The sequence below is a fragment of the Mytilus galloprovincialis genome, chromosome 6 (genome assembly GCF_965363235.1).
Source record: "Mytilus galloprovincialis chromosome 6, xbMytGall1.hap1.1, whole genome shotgun sequence".
NCBI lineage: Eukaryota > Metazoa > Mollusca > Bivalvia > Mytilida > Mytilidae > Mytilus > Mytilus galloprovincialis.
This window is the reverse complement of record NC_134843.1, coordinates 2,990,219-3,010,357: the sequence shown is the minus strand read 5'-3', so window position 1 is coordinate 3,010,357 and position 20,139 is coordinate 2,990,219. Positions and strand designations below refer to the sequence as shown.

The 20,139-nt window shown below is 30.6% G+C and overlaps 2 protein-coding genes across 4 annotated transcripts in view; one reads left to right on the top strand and one right to left on the bottom strand.

Moving 5' to 3' along the window:
• Positions 1–1,223, bottom strand: part of LOC143078499 (fatty acid synthase-like) — a 48,040-nt gene extending 46,817 nt beyond the window's left edge. The window contains exons 1-2 of the mRNA XM_076253362.1: positions 1,160–1,223; positions 690–785 (exon numbers count right to left, since the gene is read on the bottom strand). Of these exons, the coding sequence (XP_076109477.1) occupies positions 690–773 (84 nt within the window). The 5' untranslated portion in view covers positions 774–785; positions 1,160–1,223. The remainder of the gene's footprint in view (positions 1–689; positions 786–1,159) is intronic.
• Positions 1,224–1,311: 88 nt separating this feature from the next.
• LOC143078713 (uncharacterized) lies at positions 1,312–14,075 on the top strand. 3 transcript variants are annotated; one of them, XM_076253634.1, is made up of 14 exons: positions 1,312–1,440; positions 2,471–2,632; positions 3,122–3,200; positions 3,782–3,838; positions 4,905–5,016; positions 5,551–5,592; positions 7,065–7,141; positions 7,886–7,995; positions 8,237–8,333; positions 9,765–9,850; positions 10,297–10,474; positions 10,986–12,230; positions 12,832–12,924; positions 13,797–14,075. In XM_076253634.1, exons 2-14 carry the CDS (start codon positions 2,481–2,483, stop codon positions 13,929–13,931), a joined length of 2,463 nt encoding a protein of 820 aa, XP_076109749.1. In that variant the 5' UTR covers positions 1,312–1,440; positions 2,471–2,480; the 3' UTR covers positions 13,932–14,075. The 3 variants fall into 3 exon arrangements, with proteins under 3 accessions (XP_076109749.1, XP_076109751.1, XP_076109750.1); XM_076253636.1 differs by having other exon boundaries at positions 1,326–1,444; XM_076253635.1 differs by having other exon boundaries at positions 1,326–1,576.
• The last annotated feature ends 6,064 nt before the right edge of the window (positions 14,076–20,139 follow it).

The window sequence follows — 20,139 nt, the reverse complement described above, 5'->3', positions numbered from 1 at the left end:
CATGTAACCAAATAGTAAGTCATTAAACAACAAGAAAGCAGCTTCTGTTTGTACAAAAAAATAAACACTTTGACTCTTTAATGCTATTTATTTTCAGCTGATCACATCTTTTTAATTTGATTGCGAATTAAATCAAATTTGTATCCTGTAATTTGATCTGTCAGTTTGTACACTTTCCCAGCAGTAGAAGCTGAAATTGAAAACCTTCATCTGGAATGGTATTCATGGGTTCCGCCATTTTCAAAATCGGCGGCGCTAGCGACGTCACATGGCGTTATTTGATTGTGACGTTAAAAATAACTCTTTTTCCCGGAAAAATAGGCGATTTTAAAATCTGCCATAGATTTGGAGAAAACAAAACCTGCCATAGATTTGAGACGGCATTACGTCATATTTACCATAGATTAGGAATCCGCCATAGATTTGGAACCCGCCATAGATTTGAGTCCTACATATGTATCAATAATAAAAAGCCTTTGCAATTTCTATTTCAAACAATTTCATATATACTTTTTTAATGTGCTGTTCCCCTCTTCCAAGTCAGGAGCATGTAATTTAGTGATTGTTGCTGGTTCCTGTCTGTCATATTTCATTTCATTTGTTTCAATTTTTTCACTTTACTGATAAAACCTCATGAAAGTTAATTAAGCAGTTTGCTAAATTTAAATCCAATATTATAACCTACATACATCAATGTTATCAGACTTTGGTAATCTACATGACAACCCTGCTATAACTGCCTTCCCTTCAGCTCTTCCACCTTTAAACCTCATCTTCAAAATTGCCTAAAATAAGCAAATTTTACTTTAAAAAATATAAAATAAACAGTTCAAGATGATTACATTAAATAGGTATACACAAAGTAAAATAAAACAATAAAACCAGCAGCAAATGATCTCATCACTTACAAAAATATCTCAAAGCGATGTATTGTCTCCTTTGTTACAAACCTATAAAATGATATAGATATACTTCTCCAAGGTTTCATATGGGTTATTCTGTTCTTTTTCGTTGAAAAATCGAACACACCTTTTTATTAACAAGATTCAACTACAGAATGACAAACTTTTCTCAAAATATTTCTGATAGAAGGTCACACTGTGTATGTTTTAACCCCATGAAATATTATTATTCTACATAAAGATTTAATTTCTCACACCTGTAATGTGTACACTCCGTACAACAATACCTGCACGTGCAATCGTGTACCTGTTTACCGGAACAGGCAATGTCCAATGAAAAACTTTGTAACATCCAGGTTAAGGTCACATTTTGATCTTAATCAGTGGTATGTTTCTAAATAGAGGGCTTCATATACATAAGGTTTTTACTTCATTTTAACACTGAAGAACAAAATTAGCAGACGACGGACGACGAAAATGTTTATGGCAATAATTTAAAGGTTGAAGAGCTGAAGGGAAGGCAGTTATTGCAGGATTGGCATGTATTAATTGATACTGTCATATGATTAATACTGGAAACAACCAAAAAGCAGCCCTCAAAGAATATGAATCATTCACATCAATTTTAAAAACACTATATCCACAAAAAAATATGGAAGCCAGAATATAAAAAGGTTCATAAAAATCATACCTCACTTCGGAATAATAAGAAATAGATTAATCCAATGTATTTAATAGTCCAAGATCTAGCTCAGACATGCAAAAGGAACAAGTTGCCCCTCCAAATTAGGACATAAGACATAAACTTTTATTAGAGTCGTGATATAGCAAAATACATAAGTTCTGAAGAGCTGAAAACATTGTATTGTAATACACCTTATTGCTGTTCCTGGTTGACCCCAGAATCTGCTCAGCTTGAACTATTGATGTCATACAACAATTACTTTTCTTTATGGCGTCAGATATTTTGTATTTATATGACGTCAAAATTTTACAGGAACCTTTGTGATGTCTGGTAATGGCGAACAAGTAGCGATAAAATGTATTGACCCAATCAAACCTTTGAATTGATCCGAAGGCATTACATTTATTTCCTTGTCTCATATGGCAGTTTACTGACTTCTGCATATCTGCTTGAGTGCAGCCCATAAACCGATCTCAAGTTGTTTTTTATGAAATGCAGTTACACTTGTTGATATTGAGGTCAATCAGCAGAATCGACATCACTGAACAATTAGTTGTTACTGACTGTGACGTTATAACATAAGCATCGTTACATGGGAAAATTAAGGGAAAGTGCACAAATAAAAAATATTACAATGGCAAGTATGCTCTCACACAGTATCAACCATTCCTTATGAGTACAACATTTTTATCAAAGACTTCATGTCTTTAATATAAGTCACTGTGACAAAAGCAATGCTTTATCATATTTTTTTCTATGAAATCTGAGATAGTACTGACAACTGTAAATGGAAATAACAGTTGTTTAAAATGAAAAGTTGAAATGATATTATAATATAGTGGTTTTTGAGAAAAAAATAAGCTATATTTTATTTTTCTTCCAGAAAAAGAATTATGAACGAAAGACAAAGTAACATAACATCTGTAGTTCTGTTTGCTGATCCACCAGCTTTAGATGATCTGTGTGTGATTTCAGTTTGTGTTAATAAATTATTACAGACAGTTCCTTCTACATCAAGGTTTCAGATACAAACAATAAAATGCAGGTATAATAGTTCATACAATTAGTAGTATTCAATCTAATTTATTAAAACATGTCACTAAAGCATGGCATTTAAAAGGGAAAAAAATAATATCATATTATATTGAAATTGCAAACTTCTCTTTGCCCTGAAAAATCTGTGTACCAGCTAATTTTCAATTTTTCACATATTAAAAAAAAACATGAACATTAACCATTGCTAGTATGTCAAGCTTAGATATTCTCTTTTGGCTTAAAGGCAGATTTGCAAAATGGTATCTGTAAGAATAATTAAATTTTCTTTTCTATGTTTATAAAAGATATAATTGTCCACTAGATATTTAATTGTTCAAATCAGAAAACCTACAAAAAGTTTTTTTTTCTTCAAAATTTGTGACTTGCAGAGGTCTGTTATTTTTTGTGATTTAATGGAAAATGCTGAATGTAATGCTCCCAATATGACAAGAAATTATAGAAGAAATGCTGTCAATACTCAATTATTTGTATATTAAAGGGAGATAATCTTTACAGAACCTGATGTTATTGCTTCACCATCTTTTGAATTGGAGTCCATATTTCATGTTGTTCTGCAGGTTTGTTGAAATACACATCATAAAATGTTACATATTGATGATACAATTATTACATTCACAAAATTTTGCAAAATGATAATTATTAGTTTGAAAATTTTGGTGATAAAGGTCTGTTCTATCAATCGCTAACATATAGCGAGTTTCCATTGTGATGCCACATAAAGCCAAAAAAAAACTGAATTATTATCTCCCATGTTTAAAAATATCATTTTTCTAATATATACTGTATACATACTCTAAAGTCTGCAAACTATTACAAGGTTTTTATTAAAAAGAACTATGCCACTGGCTTTATATGTCAATAATAAGAACACAGTCTAATATCTGATACATATGCATGATAGCAGATTTATTTAAAATCATTAGTCTCACATTTTTGTCCATTCTTCAAATAAAATGATAATAAATGGACACAATAATTTCTACATTTACAGTATATTCTTATAACTCTACAAATATTACAAAATATAATTTGATCAAATCAATCTTATTCTGTTGAAATTCAATTTTATAACAAGGGTGAAATATTGAAATTCTTATTTATCAGGAAAAAAAATACTGTTATTTAATTATTGTTTCAGCAAGCACTTTTCAAGACTGGAAGACTTCAAGCAAGATTTCAAAAACTTGGATTAGAGGTACTAAATAAAAAAAATAACAACATCAATACTATTTGAAATACATTAAATTTTATTGAGACCCAGATGTGGCAATTCTTTTTATGGGCGGTTATGTCGTAGGCTAAAGGTCTACTTTTAAAAAAAAAATTCATATGGTCGTAGGCTAAAGGTCTACTTCAAAAAAAAAAAATCATATGTGTACCCAGGTATTTTGTATTTTAAATTATTCAATTTGTGCAATGACAAACTAATGTAAATTTTCATTTGATGTAGATAGGGGTCTTAATAAAAAATGCTCTGATTTTTTAAACTTTGTCAAAATCTATCATGCTATTTTTAGTATATAATAAGGTGTATGGGTCACATATCTTTCATTCAAACTATAGGTTATGCATGGAAAAACCTGATTTATATGAATAGAAAGAAAACTTAAACAATAGAATTTTAAGATGAAATATGATTAGCTTTAAATTTTAAAATAATCAGATCTCTGAAATCATTTTGCTGCTACAAAAACAAAAGAGGCTAATTAACTGAAGACTTTTTTTTTATAAAATTTATATTATCTGAGTTATCCCCCCTTATATGGCTAAGTTTGGGGGAAAAATGAAATAAAAACAAAAATATTATGAGTTTGTTATTTAAACAGTTGTAATAATTAAACATACTTTTCTTCATTTAAATAAAAAAGTATGCATATTTTATAACTTATCTAGACTGGTTGTTTTATTTTACAATCCAAGAGAGTGAAACATACCATAATATTATAAAATGCATGTACCAAGTCAGGAATATGAGAATTGTTGTCCATTTGTTTGATGTGTACATGAGCTTTTAATTTTGCCATTTGATTAGGGACTTTCCATTATGAATTTTCCATGGAGTTCAGTATTTTTGAGATTTTACTTTTAAGCATTTGTAAGATTGGCACATATGCCTACAGCATACTGATTTAAATAAATATAAAATGTTCATACTTATTAACATACTTACCTCAAACTGGATGGACAGATGGAGAGATTCTATATTTTAAGATAATCACTATAGCCTTTAATAGAGGTATAAATATTGTGATTAATTACAGATAAATAAACCATCCTTGGTCACACCAGCACAGTATCAGTCATGTCTGAGGTATACCTTACTAGCAAAATTAGCTCCTAACTGGAACAAAGCAGGACAGTGGCTTATTCAAGGTAAAACTAAATAATTAAGTGCTGTGATAGGTATTAAGACTCAATTTGGTATAATATAGTCCACTGAAGAATCTTTGAGATGAATAGAAAGTATTTTACTAATTGGGCATAATTTTAGCGTGCATGTTGCAAATTTTATTGATTTTTAAACTTACATTTACCGCTAAATCCAGTTAAGATAAGAAACATTCAAAGTATTAAGTACTTAGGAAACATTTGAATATTTTGTGAAACATAATTTCACATATGTTGGACAAGATATCTTTGTATCTTTGAGACAGAGTTAAAACTGCCATCAGAAAACCACACATATTTTGTGTCTTTCTGTTCTTTGATATTGAAATACTATTTGACACAATTTTAAAACTAGTTGGTCTGGCTGTCAAATCCATTACAGCTTGAAGAAAAAGACTTTTGTATTTAATAGAACATTACTTCTATTATTTAACTTTAAAATACTGTTTTTCAAGATTTACAACATTTCTATAAATAATTTTGAGTTCATCTTGTCATCTTTTAACTTTTCTATTTTAGGGAGAGATTTTCTTATGCAAGCTGGTTATGCAAATGCTGTCAGTAAGTGTCTAAATATTTTCTTTTTATTCAAATTCTGTTTTGAAAACCAACCACTAGTGTAAGGATGGCTCTTTCCTTATATATGTACATACATGCAGCTTCAGATTTGTTTTTAAAATAGAAAGTCACTATACGACATTACAGAGATTTTTTTCCCAAAGAAGAATTTAATTAAAATGTAATTATCATAGAAGGGATGTAGATATAATAATTTAATTTATATACATTATATAGAGGAAATAATAAGATGAAATAAAACAAGGTTAATTTTTTTTTAAAGAAATAGATTCTTATAAAAGATTAAAATTATCCCCTTACAGGAAAACAAATATACAAAATAGAGCAAAACTGTTTATTTTTGTATTATCTCCAATAAACATTGAATAGAGGAAAATAAGATGAAATTAAAGAATATTTTTTTTGTTAAAAAGATGCTTATATAAGATATATAAAAATATACAAAATAGGGTGTAACTGTTTATATTTTTGCTAAATTATCTCCACCTGAATTAAGTTAGTAAGTTGTTGAATTCAAAAGTTACCTCCCCTTGTCACTTATTATCACTTACATGTAATCGACTGGCGATCTCAGATCCCATTATTATAGCTTTGAATAATTATCACGTGTTATGTATGTGTATACTTGTGTACAGAGAATTAGGTATAATGAACTATGTATGTATATTTCTTTCTATCTTGTTCACCATTGTAAATTATTACTTGTATTATTTGTCTGCCTCTTGTTACAGTGTAAACTGTCTAGAGTGTTAATAAAAGTTGAAGTTGAAGTCAGTTGACTGATTCTTTAACTTGTTAATGAGTATAAATTTCTAGCATTTATAAAGTATACCTTTTAGAAAGATGTTTTAAACAATTTTATGTCCAAAATGATACTAATAGATTTATTTTTTCTCTCTAGATGCTGGTAATTTTATATTGAATTTTCTGGCTGTGCTGTTTTAATATATGTCATAATAGTTATAAAATATTTGTAATGTAGTCCAGAAAACCATCATATTTTTTCTTTACTTATCATTGTTAACAATATAAGTGAAATGTATAATGAGAGAAAGAATTATAATGCCAATGTGTGAACTGTGTGTGATTGATGGTTTAACTTATAATGTTATATATAATCATAATATTGGAATTGATAATTTTATAGAGGTGCCATGCTGTCAAAAATAGTATTATAATTAATATTAATAATCTTTTTTTTTTTTTTTCAATGCTGCATGTTTGTATTGTTTAATGTCTATCGTTTTGTCATTAATATGCCTGTCTGTCTGTCTGTCTGTTTGTTTGTTTTGTTTTGTTTTTGTTTTGTTTTGTATTGGTTTGTTTATTTAGTAACAATCCTATTGTTTGGATTTTAAACTTATAAAATTCTTATTCTTATTCTTCTTATTCTAATGAGCTACCTAAATTTTGATATTACTACTGTACTATAGAATATGTTTAATTAATTTTAGAAATGGATTTAACCGTCACAAATGGAGAACTGTTTTTCTCTGTAGATGCTTCAACAGTTAGATTTCCCAGTTTAACGGTAAATATATATAGAAACTGAAGCAAAGATTTCCCATGCTTTTAGACGTATTTTTGTTTTTAATTTTTTTACTGTGACAAAAGGTTTTACTAAAATTGGACCTAATGAATTAACGACTTTTTTAGTTAAGTTGATTGATATAGAACTGACTACAATTGGTCATAATGTCAAATGAACTTGAAATTATGACCAATTTTGTTTGTCTCAATGATCTGTCTTTACATCTGTCTGTTTGTGAGTTCCCAACAATTGATCCAGATAGTAGTTTTCCTGGCTTGATTTGAATAAAAACTATACAGATGAAAGACACATGAAAACTCCCTTTCCGAACATGGATAAGCATATTGATTTTGCGATTCGAGATCACTGTTTTCAAATATTTAAAAAAAAAAATTGAGTTTTCTTTGCTTCATTCTAATGAAAGCTCGTTTTAATGCCCAACCTACAATAGTAGGGGCATTATGTTTTTTGGTCTGTGCGTCCAATCTTCCAGCCGTTCTTTCGTTCGTCTGTCCGTCTGTCCTGCTTCAGGTTAAAGTTTTTAGTCAAGGTAGTTTTTGATGAAGTTGAAGTCCAATCAACTTGAAGCTTAGTACACATGTATCCTATGATATGATCTTTCTAATTTTATTACCAAATTAGATTTTTTATCCCAATTTCACGGATAATTGAACATAGAAAATGATAGTGTGAGTGGCGCATCCATGTACTATGGACACATTCTTGTTTTTTCTTTTTTTTCAGATAGAAGATTTAGATGTACCTGCTCCATGCTACAACAATTTTCTTCAGAATAAATCTGCCATCATACACCAACATTCCATTCCTATGGTATGGTGTCATATTTTACCAAGGTATTCCATCTAAATTCAAGAAATCTTTTACTCTTGCCTTTGCCTTTTCATAACTGTTTTCAAACAATACAAGTCTTCCTCATTTCACTGAATCTTCAATGCCTTGATATTGATTATGAAGTCTATAAACTAAAATGAAAAAAATCAACAAAGCTTGAAAACTATTATTCATGAACTTAAAGTTCTTTCTTCTTGAAGAAATTACATCAAATTTTGTCTGTTAATGTTTTTTTGTATTTAGTATGAAGAAAGGAACTATTGTTAATATCACACATGAGCTGCCTGATGATGGACCATTCAGATCATATAAAGAACTCAAAAGACATTGGAAAAACCATGTACGTAAAAGTATTATCCTATAAAGAACTAAAAAGACATTGGAAAAACCATGTATGTAAAAGTATTATCCTATAAAGAACTAAAAAGACATTGGAAAAACCATGTACATAAAAGTATTATCCTATAAAGAACTCAAAAGACATTGGAAAAACCATGTATGTAAAAGTATTATCCTATAAAGAACTCAAAAGACATTGGAAAAACCATGTATGTAAAAGTATTATCCTATAAAGAACTCAAAAGACATTGGAAAACCCATGTACGTAAAAGTTTTATCCTATAAAGAACTAGAAAGAAATTGGAAAAACCATGTACGTAAAAGTATTATCCTATAAAGAACTAGAAAGAAATTGGAAGAACCATGTACATAAAAGGTTTACAATCTTATTGGGGCCTTTTATAGCTGACTATGCGGTATGGGCTTTGCTCATTGTTGAAGGCCGTACGGTGACCTATAGTTGTTAATGTCTGTATCATTTTAGTCTTTTGTGGATAGTTGTCTCATTGGCAATCATACCACATCTTCTTTTTTATATTTACAATAGATTTCATTGTATTGGGTTCAATGATATGAATAAAGTAAACACACTTTTATATTCAGAGTTTGGACCTGTCTGTTATGTCCAATTATTTAAATATGACAAATATCACAATTTTATATTCAGAGTTTGGACCAGTCAGTTATAAAAAGTTCTAACTAACTGGTTTATTGGGATTGAACAATAAGTTGAGCATTAACTCCAGCATAAAAAGTTTTAAGATATGAAAAATGGAAATTTTGAATAAACATCAATGAGACAGCATCCCAGTGACACAAAACAAACCACAAAGGTCAACATGCAGTCTGCAACAATAGACAGTTGTTTATACAATATGTGCAGGTAAAAATTGCCTAAAGCATGGGCAAGTTTGAAACAAATTTAACAGAGATGAGAACAAATCTACCATCAAAACCGATTTCTGTTACTTTGTAGCTTTGCATGTCAAGAAAATTTATATGTGGTCACACTAGGCAAGTTAATTTTCAGTTTTATAAACTTATACACAAAGGTATTACAATACAATAACTTTATTTTAAGTTTTATTGAAAACAATGATGTGTCAGAGCTGATAATAAGAACTATAATCGTTATTAACGAAATTTTTCTTTGATCTTACTGACTGATAATTTCCTTTTCTCAGCACAGTCAAGTGATATGAAAAATTATCACTAGAAACTAAGGGTGCATATGCCCGTTGTCATTGAAATAAACTACCTCTTCATAGGTAAAGTAGCCAAACAGATTATCAATGGTCATCTCAACTCGATTGCTTTTCTCACTTTCGCTGTAACATTATTCTATAATTATCTTTGATTTTAGTATGGTTACAGAAACAATGCCTTATGGTGTGTCAGATCTGATAATAAGAACTATTATCTTTGATTTTAGTATGGTTACAGATTGCCAGAAGAAGAGGACGGCATGATTTATTACCAGATAAACTTTAGACCGCTTGGAGAACGACTGTTTTCATATCCTTTACTGTTATTTTTGAGTTTAGGAGAAGACACTGTGATTTTCTAGAAAGAATCATGTAATTAGGTTACATTTGAAGTACTTTCTATACATTTGTTCTTTTGTTGAGGATCCTGTCGACAATAACTAAAAAAACACCAACAGAAATAATGCACAAAATTTAGAGAAAAGTCCAGGATACCTAACTAAAGGAGGGTTAATGTAATCAAAACTCTGCCCAGTAATTTCTACACAATGCAACCAAGTAATATACATTACATGTAAATCTCTATAATATAAGAAATGTCTAGGATGTTTAAATATCCTTTCATATGTTTTTTACTAGGTTGAAGCTCTTATATATTTAGTAAACTTAGACTGTAACAGTTTTTGATTGATGCAAATATTTTGTATTCTCATTATTTTATTTTGTATTCATATATTTTCCCTTAACATTTTTTAAATACCCAGAACCGTGTTTAAGAACAAGAGATATACAGAGGATATCGAGAGTAGACCCTAAACCTATTTTAATTTCTTTCTTACAAGATTTGCAGAAAAAGATGCCTAGAATTTGTGGATTTCCATTGAAACTACACAGTAAAGCTTGTTATCCTACTATAGACCTAACAGAAGTTACAAAGGTAAACCACAGGATTAACAACATCTGAATCTCCTTTACTTAATGTTGGTGTTTTTATTCTAGCATGACACTTCTACTACAGAAAGGTGCAGAAGGAATTGCACATGCATGCATGCTTTTTGTCTATAAAAAAGAAGATGTGGTATGATTGCCAATGAGACAACTCTCCACAAGAGACCAAATGACACAGGAATTAAAGCAATAGGTCATTGCATGGCTTTCAACAATGAGCTAAGCCCACCACCCGCATAGTCAGCTATAAAAGGCCCAAAAATTGTAATTTACCAGCCATTTGGCTCTTTCTTAAGATGTTTCAATATCATCTGTGGAAAAAAGAGATAATTTTAATATTCATAATAATTTTTCTACATTTTTGTTGATGTTGAGAGAAAAAGCATGCTTTTAATAATTTCAAAAACTTTAGAATGCCTTTTATCTTTAAGAAACTTTAATTTCGGAAGGATAAAATGTGTTTAGCTTGAATAACATTGTAATTATCCCTTTATTTTCAGGTTGAAAAAAGACCTACACATAATTTAAGTACGAAGATTCCACAAAAGAAAATAATTTACAGAAATAATGATGACATTCAGAAACTTATTTCAAAAGTTCCAGAGAGTCATACATCATCAAAACAAGATCATCATGTATTACCAGTATCTTCTGGTGGTAACAAACAGCCTAGTATAAATTCAACACAACCTACTAATAATGTATTTTTGAGTCAAAAGAATTGTGATCCTGCAGATGTACAGAGTCATATATCAAAGTTTCAAGAACATAGCCAAGAAAAGAATTATAATACTTCATCATATAGACATGAAAGCATTTCTACTGACAAGTTGGACATACAAGAACTGTCATTGGTTTCAGGTACTAGCAATGACACATCTAGCACATGTTTAGAAGGAAAACATAAAACTGTGCCAGTTTTCAAAACAGTGGTTAGACGGGCAAGTCATAGTGAACAATCATCAACACAACCACAGTCTCAAAAATTAGTTCCTATATTTAGGGCAAAGACATTCAAACCTTCTACAGTACTTTCATCACAAAATGAAGCTCATAATAGACATCATATGGTAGACAATACAGATAACCATGTCAGTAACAAGAACACAAATCCTGTTAGCGTACCCAGCTTCCATGCATCACAAAATAAAGATCATTATAGACAACATACTGTAGACAATACAGGTAACCATGTCAGTAATGTAAACAGTGACAAGAACACAAAATCTGTTAGCGTACCCAGCTTCTGTGCAAAGAAAACTACAAATGTACATTCTTCAAAAGGAAATGTGAAACAGCCATTGAAAAGTATGGGAAATTTGAATTTCAATACTAAAGCAGCACCTAAAATGGGTTCTAATTCAAGTAGTAAGAAAAATCAGACTGGAGCTTTATCAGCATCTAAGAAGCCTTTTGGTACAGCAGTGAATATACCATCTCATTCGAGAAATGTGAATGTTTATGATCAATCTCCTTCTAGGAATACTCTGCTAATGCCATCATCGTTTAATGAAAATAGCCAGTCAACTTCAGCAACATCTTACAGTTTTCAGAGACCGATGGGTACAGTACCAGCCACGCCCAAATCTCATACACCTGTGCCTGTAACACCTAAATCGTACACACATGTTCCTGGTATTCCTAAATCCTACACGCCAGTACACACTACCCCTAGAGCTAACATATCACTTGTTAAAGAATTGGCTTCAACACCATGTACTCCAGTGACGAAGAGACCTTGTCCAGTAAGCATAAATATATGATTTTTTAAAATAAATAACGCATGAATTGTTTTATTATGTGTAGAAAGTTAGATAAGAATCAGAAATCATTCACTCATTTACCCTAAGGATTTAAAATATGTAATTGCTAGGAAAAAAGGCAAGAAGATAATAAAAGGGTAATAAAAATCGACCAGCTGAGGAAAGACAAACAACACCATGTCACTCTTAAAAAAATACTTTACATGATTTTAGTAAAAAAAAAAACAGTGCAAGAAGACATAAGTGTTTATGGATTTTTTTTTATCTTAACAAATGTTTACTGCAGTGTAACACAATGAAGAGATCATAAGATGGTCATCTTTTTTTATATGGTTCAGGTTTCACACTCTTTTTACAATGCATAGGGTATGACATGATTTCTGATTTTGAATTTGGAAAAAAAAATGTAAGCAGTTCCATATTGTGTTGAATAGGTCAGACCTTTGATTTAAATAGATGACAAGGAAGCTAGTACAATATATTGCACAATGTCAATGTGTTTAAAGTTTTAATAAAAAATATATATATATAGTAAAATTAAATCAAAAAGTCTCCATTATTGTATTTCAAATTTTCTTTCTAGTCAAGCAATGAGAGTACCCCAGCTATGAAGAAACCAAGACCAAAACAACAAGTGCAAGATATAAATGTAGAAACAATGGCAAGATCTAACCAGGTAAATCAAAGAATTCAGCATGAAACAAATGTTTCTCTAATTTTGGTGTTATTTTCACATTTCTTGAGGGGTGTGAGAAAAATATTTCTCATCACAGTGAAAAGTTTGTTCTCAGCAAATGATTGATTGAAATTTAGTTATGACACTAAATTTTCTTGATTTCTTTTGAATTTCCTAATGTGACATCCTGAAAAAAGGCGACCATGGGTAATGATGTCACATATAAGAACACATTTTTCTGCAAATCTTTATACAGAGAGGATAAAAATCATTAGAGAAACAAATTCCACCATTTAAACTTATGTATTATGATATTTCTCCATTCTCAACAGTTAAATTTTAATTATCAAAGAAGCTCTGCAAGCCTCGCGCTTTAAATATTAAAATGTCTAGAGTAAAAAAACATCGTAACAAACTTGTTGCAGTGATGGAATCTATATTTGTAAGATGATTCAGTAGTCCTACTCTCAAAAAGGTCTTTATATTCGCTCTGTGTACTAGTAATAATTCATGCTGTGATATATCTATGATATCTTTTTTGATGAAATATTAAGTACCTTTATTGTTGTAGGAATGATAGAGTGTTTTCTATCTGTCCACCTGTCTTTGACTTTCCTTAAAAATTCAACATGTTGTTATTCCGATTGAAATAAAACTAAACAATAAGCTTACCTGACTGCAGAGTAAGGCAGAAGATTCTAATCCAGTCACCTTTACTAGAATAACAATTTATTTGACTCATTGCCTGATTTATATAGTTTTTTTTATCATCTATTCTCTCATTTACACAAATTTGCTTCAATGTTACTAGAGCAATTTGGTAGAACCAACATTTATGTGTCAAAACTCAGACTATATTTATTTTATTTTAGCTTAACAAAGTGAACACAGTTACACTAATAAGCTGGCTGAAAGAAAGAGGAATAACATGCAAGGCCAAAGACAAAAAAGGAGACCTGGTAGAAAAAGCATTGAAATTATTGAATCTTAATGTGCCTGAACAGTGACCTTCCACAGAACTATTGGTTATCAAGCTTGTCAAAAACTGTGATACATTATTGAAAAACAGTGATATGTTGTTAAAAACTTTGTGATATTATTATTATTTTATACAGCTGTTGATTACTCTATTATAAAAGTATAATGTTTAATGTTCTAATTGTTTCTTCATACCAATATGAGGGGAAAGAGAGGGATCATTTTTGTTGAGCCTGCGACTTTAGTTGCGGAAAGCTCAACATGGGGATAGTGATCCTGCAGCTGTGTTAACTAACTTATTAAAAGCTTCATATTTTAGAAGGTGGAAGACCTTGTTGCTTCATACTTTGTATATGGATGCCTTATGTTACGAAGTTTTGGTCTGTCACATGTCCATTGTCCTTGACCTCATTTAATAGTTCAGTGACTACTTGAAAAAAAAGTTCAGATTTTTTGAAATGTTAATTTCTCTCTTATTATTATTAAATAGATAACTGTTTTGGTCTGTTTTTCTTATACTGTATGCAATAGGTATACTATACTTGGTGTATGGATTGGTTGTAAGGTGTACATGTCCAACTGGCAGAGGTAATCTGACCTTGCCTGTATTTTCATGGTTCAGTGGTCAATGTTAAGTTTTGAGTTTTTGTTTCTTTTTTCTTATACTATATGCAAAAGGTCAACTATATCTGGTATATGGAAATATTTTATGATCTATATGTCAGTTGTGCAGGTTTTATTTGACCATGACCTCATTTTCAAGGTTCATTGCTCAGTGTTAAGTTTTTGTATTTCAGTCTGTTTTTCTTAAACAATAAGCAATAGGTCAACTATATTTGTTGTATGGAAGGATTTTAAGCTGTATATTTCTGTATGGCAAGTATCATCTGACCTTGACGTCATTTTGGTGTTCATTGGTTAATGTTCATGGTTAAGTTTGTTTCTTAGACATGTTAGATACTATAAGCAATAGGTCAACTATATTTAATGCATAGATTGATTGTTAAGTAAACTACATGTCTGTCTGGCATTGTTCATTTGACATTGACCTCTTTTTTTATGGTTCATTAGACAATGTTTACTTTTCTCGGTTAAGTCTGTTTCTTAGAAACTATGAGCAATAGGTCAACAATATTAAGTGTTATGATTGATTGTTATGTGTACATGTATTTCTCGCTTGGTTTGTCTAACCTTGACTTCATTTCTGTGGATCATGTCAAGTTTATGTGATAGTTGTAGTAAAGCTTTATATTTAGGACTATCAACATAATATCAATGGTTAGTAAAGAAGGCAAGTCATTTCAGTGTGTGAACTCTTGTTATATGTTGAAGGTACAATGTAAGTCTTTAACCATATATGTCATGAGGACTGTTCCATTAAAGCTAACCTGGTACCCTGGGAAGGCATTTTATAAATGGGGTAACCACCAATTAAGGCAAATTTCAATTTCTCTTTCATTTAAACTATACAAAAATATGAATGACACCCACCCAAAGTTGAGATTTAGAAGTGCCTTCCCTTAGTCCAATTTATGTTTTTTAATGGAACAGCCTTAATAAGTTTCCACTTATGCAAGAAGTATCAAAGAAAAAAGTAGATATGTTACTTTTGTGTAATTTAAACAAATGAAATGATAATAGGCCATAACTCGTAAATATCTAATCAAAACTTCAGCATAATAAAAATGATCATATAAACACCATATACAAACATGATTCTAAAATGAGAGTTGCTTAATTACCAGATGAAATACTGAAAAGTCAATATTTTACAATCATTAATATTGAAATATTGAAAGACTATAGATACTGTAAAAGCATGGTGTATGGTGGACAGCAGAGAGTGAAAGAGGCTTCCTGTTTTATATAATTAATTCCTGCTGAAGTTTTAACCCAGGGGTTTACATTGAAGATGGAGTACTTCACTTCACAAATTTGTAGAATTTAGTTGATTTTCCAGATGATGTAATGCCTCTATACAAAAATGAGCATATATTAATCTCTGTCCTTTTGTCCTTGTCCAATTGCCTAAATATGGTTTTCAGATGATAATTTGTTCTCTCACTAAATAATTCAAAATTAGGTCACTATGTTGAACGCATCTATCCCATCGAACTAGAGATAAAGGATACTACAGATTCAGTTAAGTCGGCCTCATATCTTGACTTACATCTTGAAATTGACAATGAGGGTCGGTTGAAAACAAAACAAAAGAGATGATTTCAACATTCCAATTGTGAACTTCCATTTCTAAATAGCAACATTCCAGCAGCACCTGCATACGGGGTATATATCTCAATTGATACGAAATCCCCGTGCTTGTATTTCCTATCATGATTTTCTTGATGACAGAGTGTTGCTGCTCACAAGGAAGCTATTAAACCAAGAGTTCCAAATAGTGAAGTTGAAATAATCCCTTCGTAAATTTTACGGACGCCATCACGAGTTGGTTGACCGTTATGGAATAACCGTTTCACATATGATATCGGATATGTTCCTTATATTACGTAGTAACTACAATCCCCTTCCCTTTGACCTACCGAATTAGCTAGACTATTTACCGAATTTGTTATAACATGAGCAACAAGACGGGTGCCACATGTCACGGGAGCAGAATCTGCTTACCCTTCCGGAGCACCTGAGATCACCCCAAGTTTTTGGTGAGGTTCGTGTTGCTTATTCTTTAGTTTTCTATGTTGTGTCATGTGTACTATTGTTTGTCTGTTTGTCTTTTTCATTTTTAGCCATGGCTTTGTCAGTTTATTTTCGAATATGGGTTTGACTGTCCCTCTGGTATCTTTCGTCCCTCTTGTTATCTTATAGTTCGTTTCTGTGTGTTTTGCATTGTCGTATGTTTTTTTGTTGCTCTAAAGTGTTTCTATTGTTTCGTTGTTTTCTTCTTATAGTTGATGTGTTTCCCTCAGTTTTAGTTTGTAACCCTGATTTGTTTTCTCTCAATCGATTTATGAGCTTTGAATAGCGGTATACTACTATTGCCTTTATTAATGCGTTTTCTCTCTTTCAGAAACTAAAAGATTCTTTTTGTTAAAACAAAAATGTTCAGCAAAATAAGATTTACAAATAAGTCAACAGCCAGAAATAGTAGGACAACATGAACAGACTCATTAATAGACTCCTGTTGGGAGATTTTGCCCTTTAAAGAATTTGTTCACAATCTTTGCAGAAAATGTAATAGAAAGATAGAATTTGACTCAGAAAATAAGTTCAAAATAAAATCATGATGGCTGACATTTTTAATTGAATGCTTATAAGGGAATCTAAAAAGCAAAACCGTTCCTCAAAAATTGAAGAAGAAAAAAATGCCAAAACATTAAATGTCATATATAGGAGTAACCACTCACAAATAGATGTGTTTTTTATTGGTTTTTGCATATTTTGCAGAACCATTTAAAATGTGTTAATCTTAACAGTATACAGCAAAAATTTCAGCCTAATAACATTTACAAATGAGTCAGCATGACCAAAAATTTCAGCCTAATAACATTTACAAATGAGTCAGCATGACCAAAACATTTCAAACGACTCCTGATATGATTTTTCCCCTAAAAAAGATTTTCTCACATTTTTTGTATATATATATTAAAATCTATTGTTTATAGGGAGAAACTTCATTATAAGTCAAACAACACGATGAAATATACAATCTACAAATAAGTCAACAGCCTGAAATCGTCAATTGAATCATGATAAGAGTAATAACCCTTGAAAGACGATTTTTACCCATTTTTGCATAAACTATAATAAATAGAAAATGTAAATGGTATACATTTTCAGAAAATTATACAATTGGGACAGCATGAACAAAATCATCAATGGACTCCTGTTGGGAGATTTCGCAAATCAAAGAATTTGACCACAATGTTTGAAGAAAATGTAGTAGAAAGATAGAATTTGCGTCAGCAAAATAAGTTAAAAATAAGATATTGATTGCTGAAATCTTAAACTTAAACCAACCCATCATTTTTTCTTAAAATGTCCTTACGAATTCAGGAATATGGCAGTTGTTATCAAATAGTTGCTGTGTTTCCCTCGGCTCTAGTTTGTAATCCGGATTTATTTTCTTTCAATCGATTTATGACTTTTGAACACCGGTATACCACTGTTGCCTTTATTTGTCCTTTCCATTTTGTGTGTCTTTAATTAGGTGCAAACAGTGTGATTTAACATGGGACTACTCTATCAATAAACCCTGAGTATGCAAAAATAAAAAAATAAAATAAAAAAAAGTGTGAAAGGTGAGAAATATAGTGTCAAATATGATACATCCATTAAACAAAAATTAGCGTAACGGCGTAGTCCTGTAAATAAGTGGATAAATTCCTAGCATTCCATACCTTGTATGAGAGAGAATTGTTTCTTTAAGAGAGAATTGTTTCTTTAAGAGAAACTGTAAAAAGCAAAAAATAATCCCAAAAAATAGATGACAAATGCCAAAACCATTAACTGTCCTGTATAGGAGTAAACACTCACAATAGATGTGTGTTTATTCGCTTTTGCATATTTTAAAGAACCAATAATATGTTAAGTTGAGCAGTAAATAATAACAAATTAGTCAACATGACAAAAACTTTCAATCGATTTCTCATATAAATTATATCCCTAGAATAGATTTTTATCATATTTTATTTGCATATATGTCGATATCTATAGTATATATAGAGAAACTTCATTAGGTAAAACATATAAGCAAAATTATATATACATGGCAATCAACACGACCAAATTTTCAGATTCCTTGTAGTATTTTTTGCCTTTAAAATGACGATTTCGTTTTACTTATTCAATATTTTTTTCTTCGAATATTTCGAAAAAAACCCAGCTAACATTATCACCAATGCAAGATTAACATTTTTGCTACTAAATAGGATATACAAATAAGCCAACACAACTGATTCCAATTAAAGTGCATTAAATGTTAAAATGGTAATTTCTTAACCGGTGATCAATTTAAGCTATAAGGAGTCTCTTGTTTGTCCCTGCAAAAGACAATTGAAAAACTCATCATAGATTGTAAGCATTGAAATTTTATAATTTCGCAAGACGCGCGTTTCGTCTACAAAAGACTCATCAGTGACGCTCGAATCAAAAAATGTTAAAAAGGCCAAATAAGTTACGAAATTGAAGAGCATTGAGGACCAAAAATTCCTAAAAGTTTTGCCAAATACAGCTAAGATAATCTATTCCTGAGGTAGAAAAGCCATAGTATTTCAAAAATTCAAAGTCAACCGCAGAAAAAGTGAATTGCAATTTGTAATGCCCCATTTTTGCCATGACTATAGCAGTCAACAACTAGTATTTCGGGGTACTTTTAAAATAAATCCACAAAATTCATTTTGAACAGATTTCTTTTGCATAAAAAAAAACCACACCTCTGATGCGAATTATAAATCAGACGAAACTAGACTGCTGAATAACACACATTGTTCTTGCGATGTAAGTAAATCTAATGTGTTTAATACATATACTGGAGCTCTACCATCCTGGGAGTTTTCGGGTTGTTGAAATTTAATATTTTGTAGGGAAGTGGGAAGATAGGTTTTATGCGGAATATTTTATAAAATGCAATTCTAAATTGAAAAATACAAATGTCATTTCATTATTCATAAAGAAATTCTTAAAACGAGAAAGAATTCTGACCACAGTAAATTATCATTAAATTACAGCTGAACATTTCATTAACGGGATAAGAGCATACTCTTTGAGTAAATATGCATAACGAATATGTAAAAACATTCATACGATTGTGGATGAACAAACTGCAGAAAAGACTGAACGAATACTCATTCATCTTACCTGGAGTAATTTGTATAATAGTCCATTATATTGAAATACTATAAGACAGACAGTATCAAAAAATTTGATTAAAAAGGGAAAAGTTAAATAAAAAAAAATATTCAAAGAAAATTAAAAACGGAGAGTCTTTTATAATCCTGGTTCCTTTGATAACTATTTACACCACTGGGTCGACGCCACTGCTAGTGGACGTTTCGTCCCCGAGGGTATCACCAACCTAGAAGTCAGCACTTCGGTGTTGACATGAATATCAATTATATGGTCATTTTTTTAAATTTCCTGTTTACAAAAGTATGAATTTTTCGAATACTAAGAATTTTCTTATCCCAATCATAGAATACCTTAGACATATTTTGCACAACGTTTTGGAATTTTGGGTCCTCAATTCTCTTCAACTTTGTACTTGTTTTGCTTTATGAATAT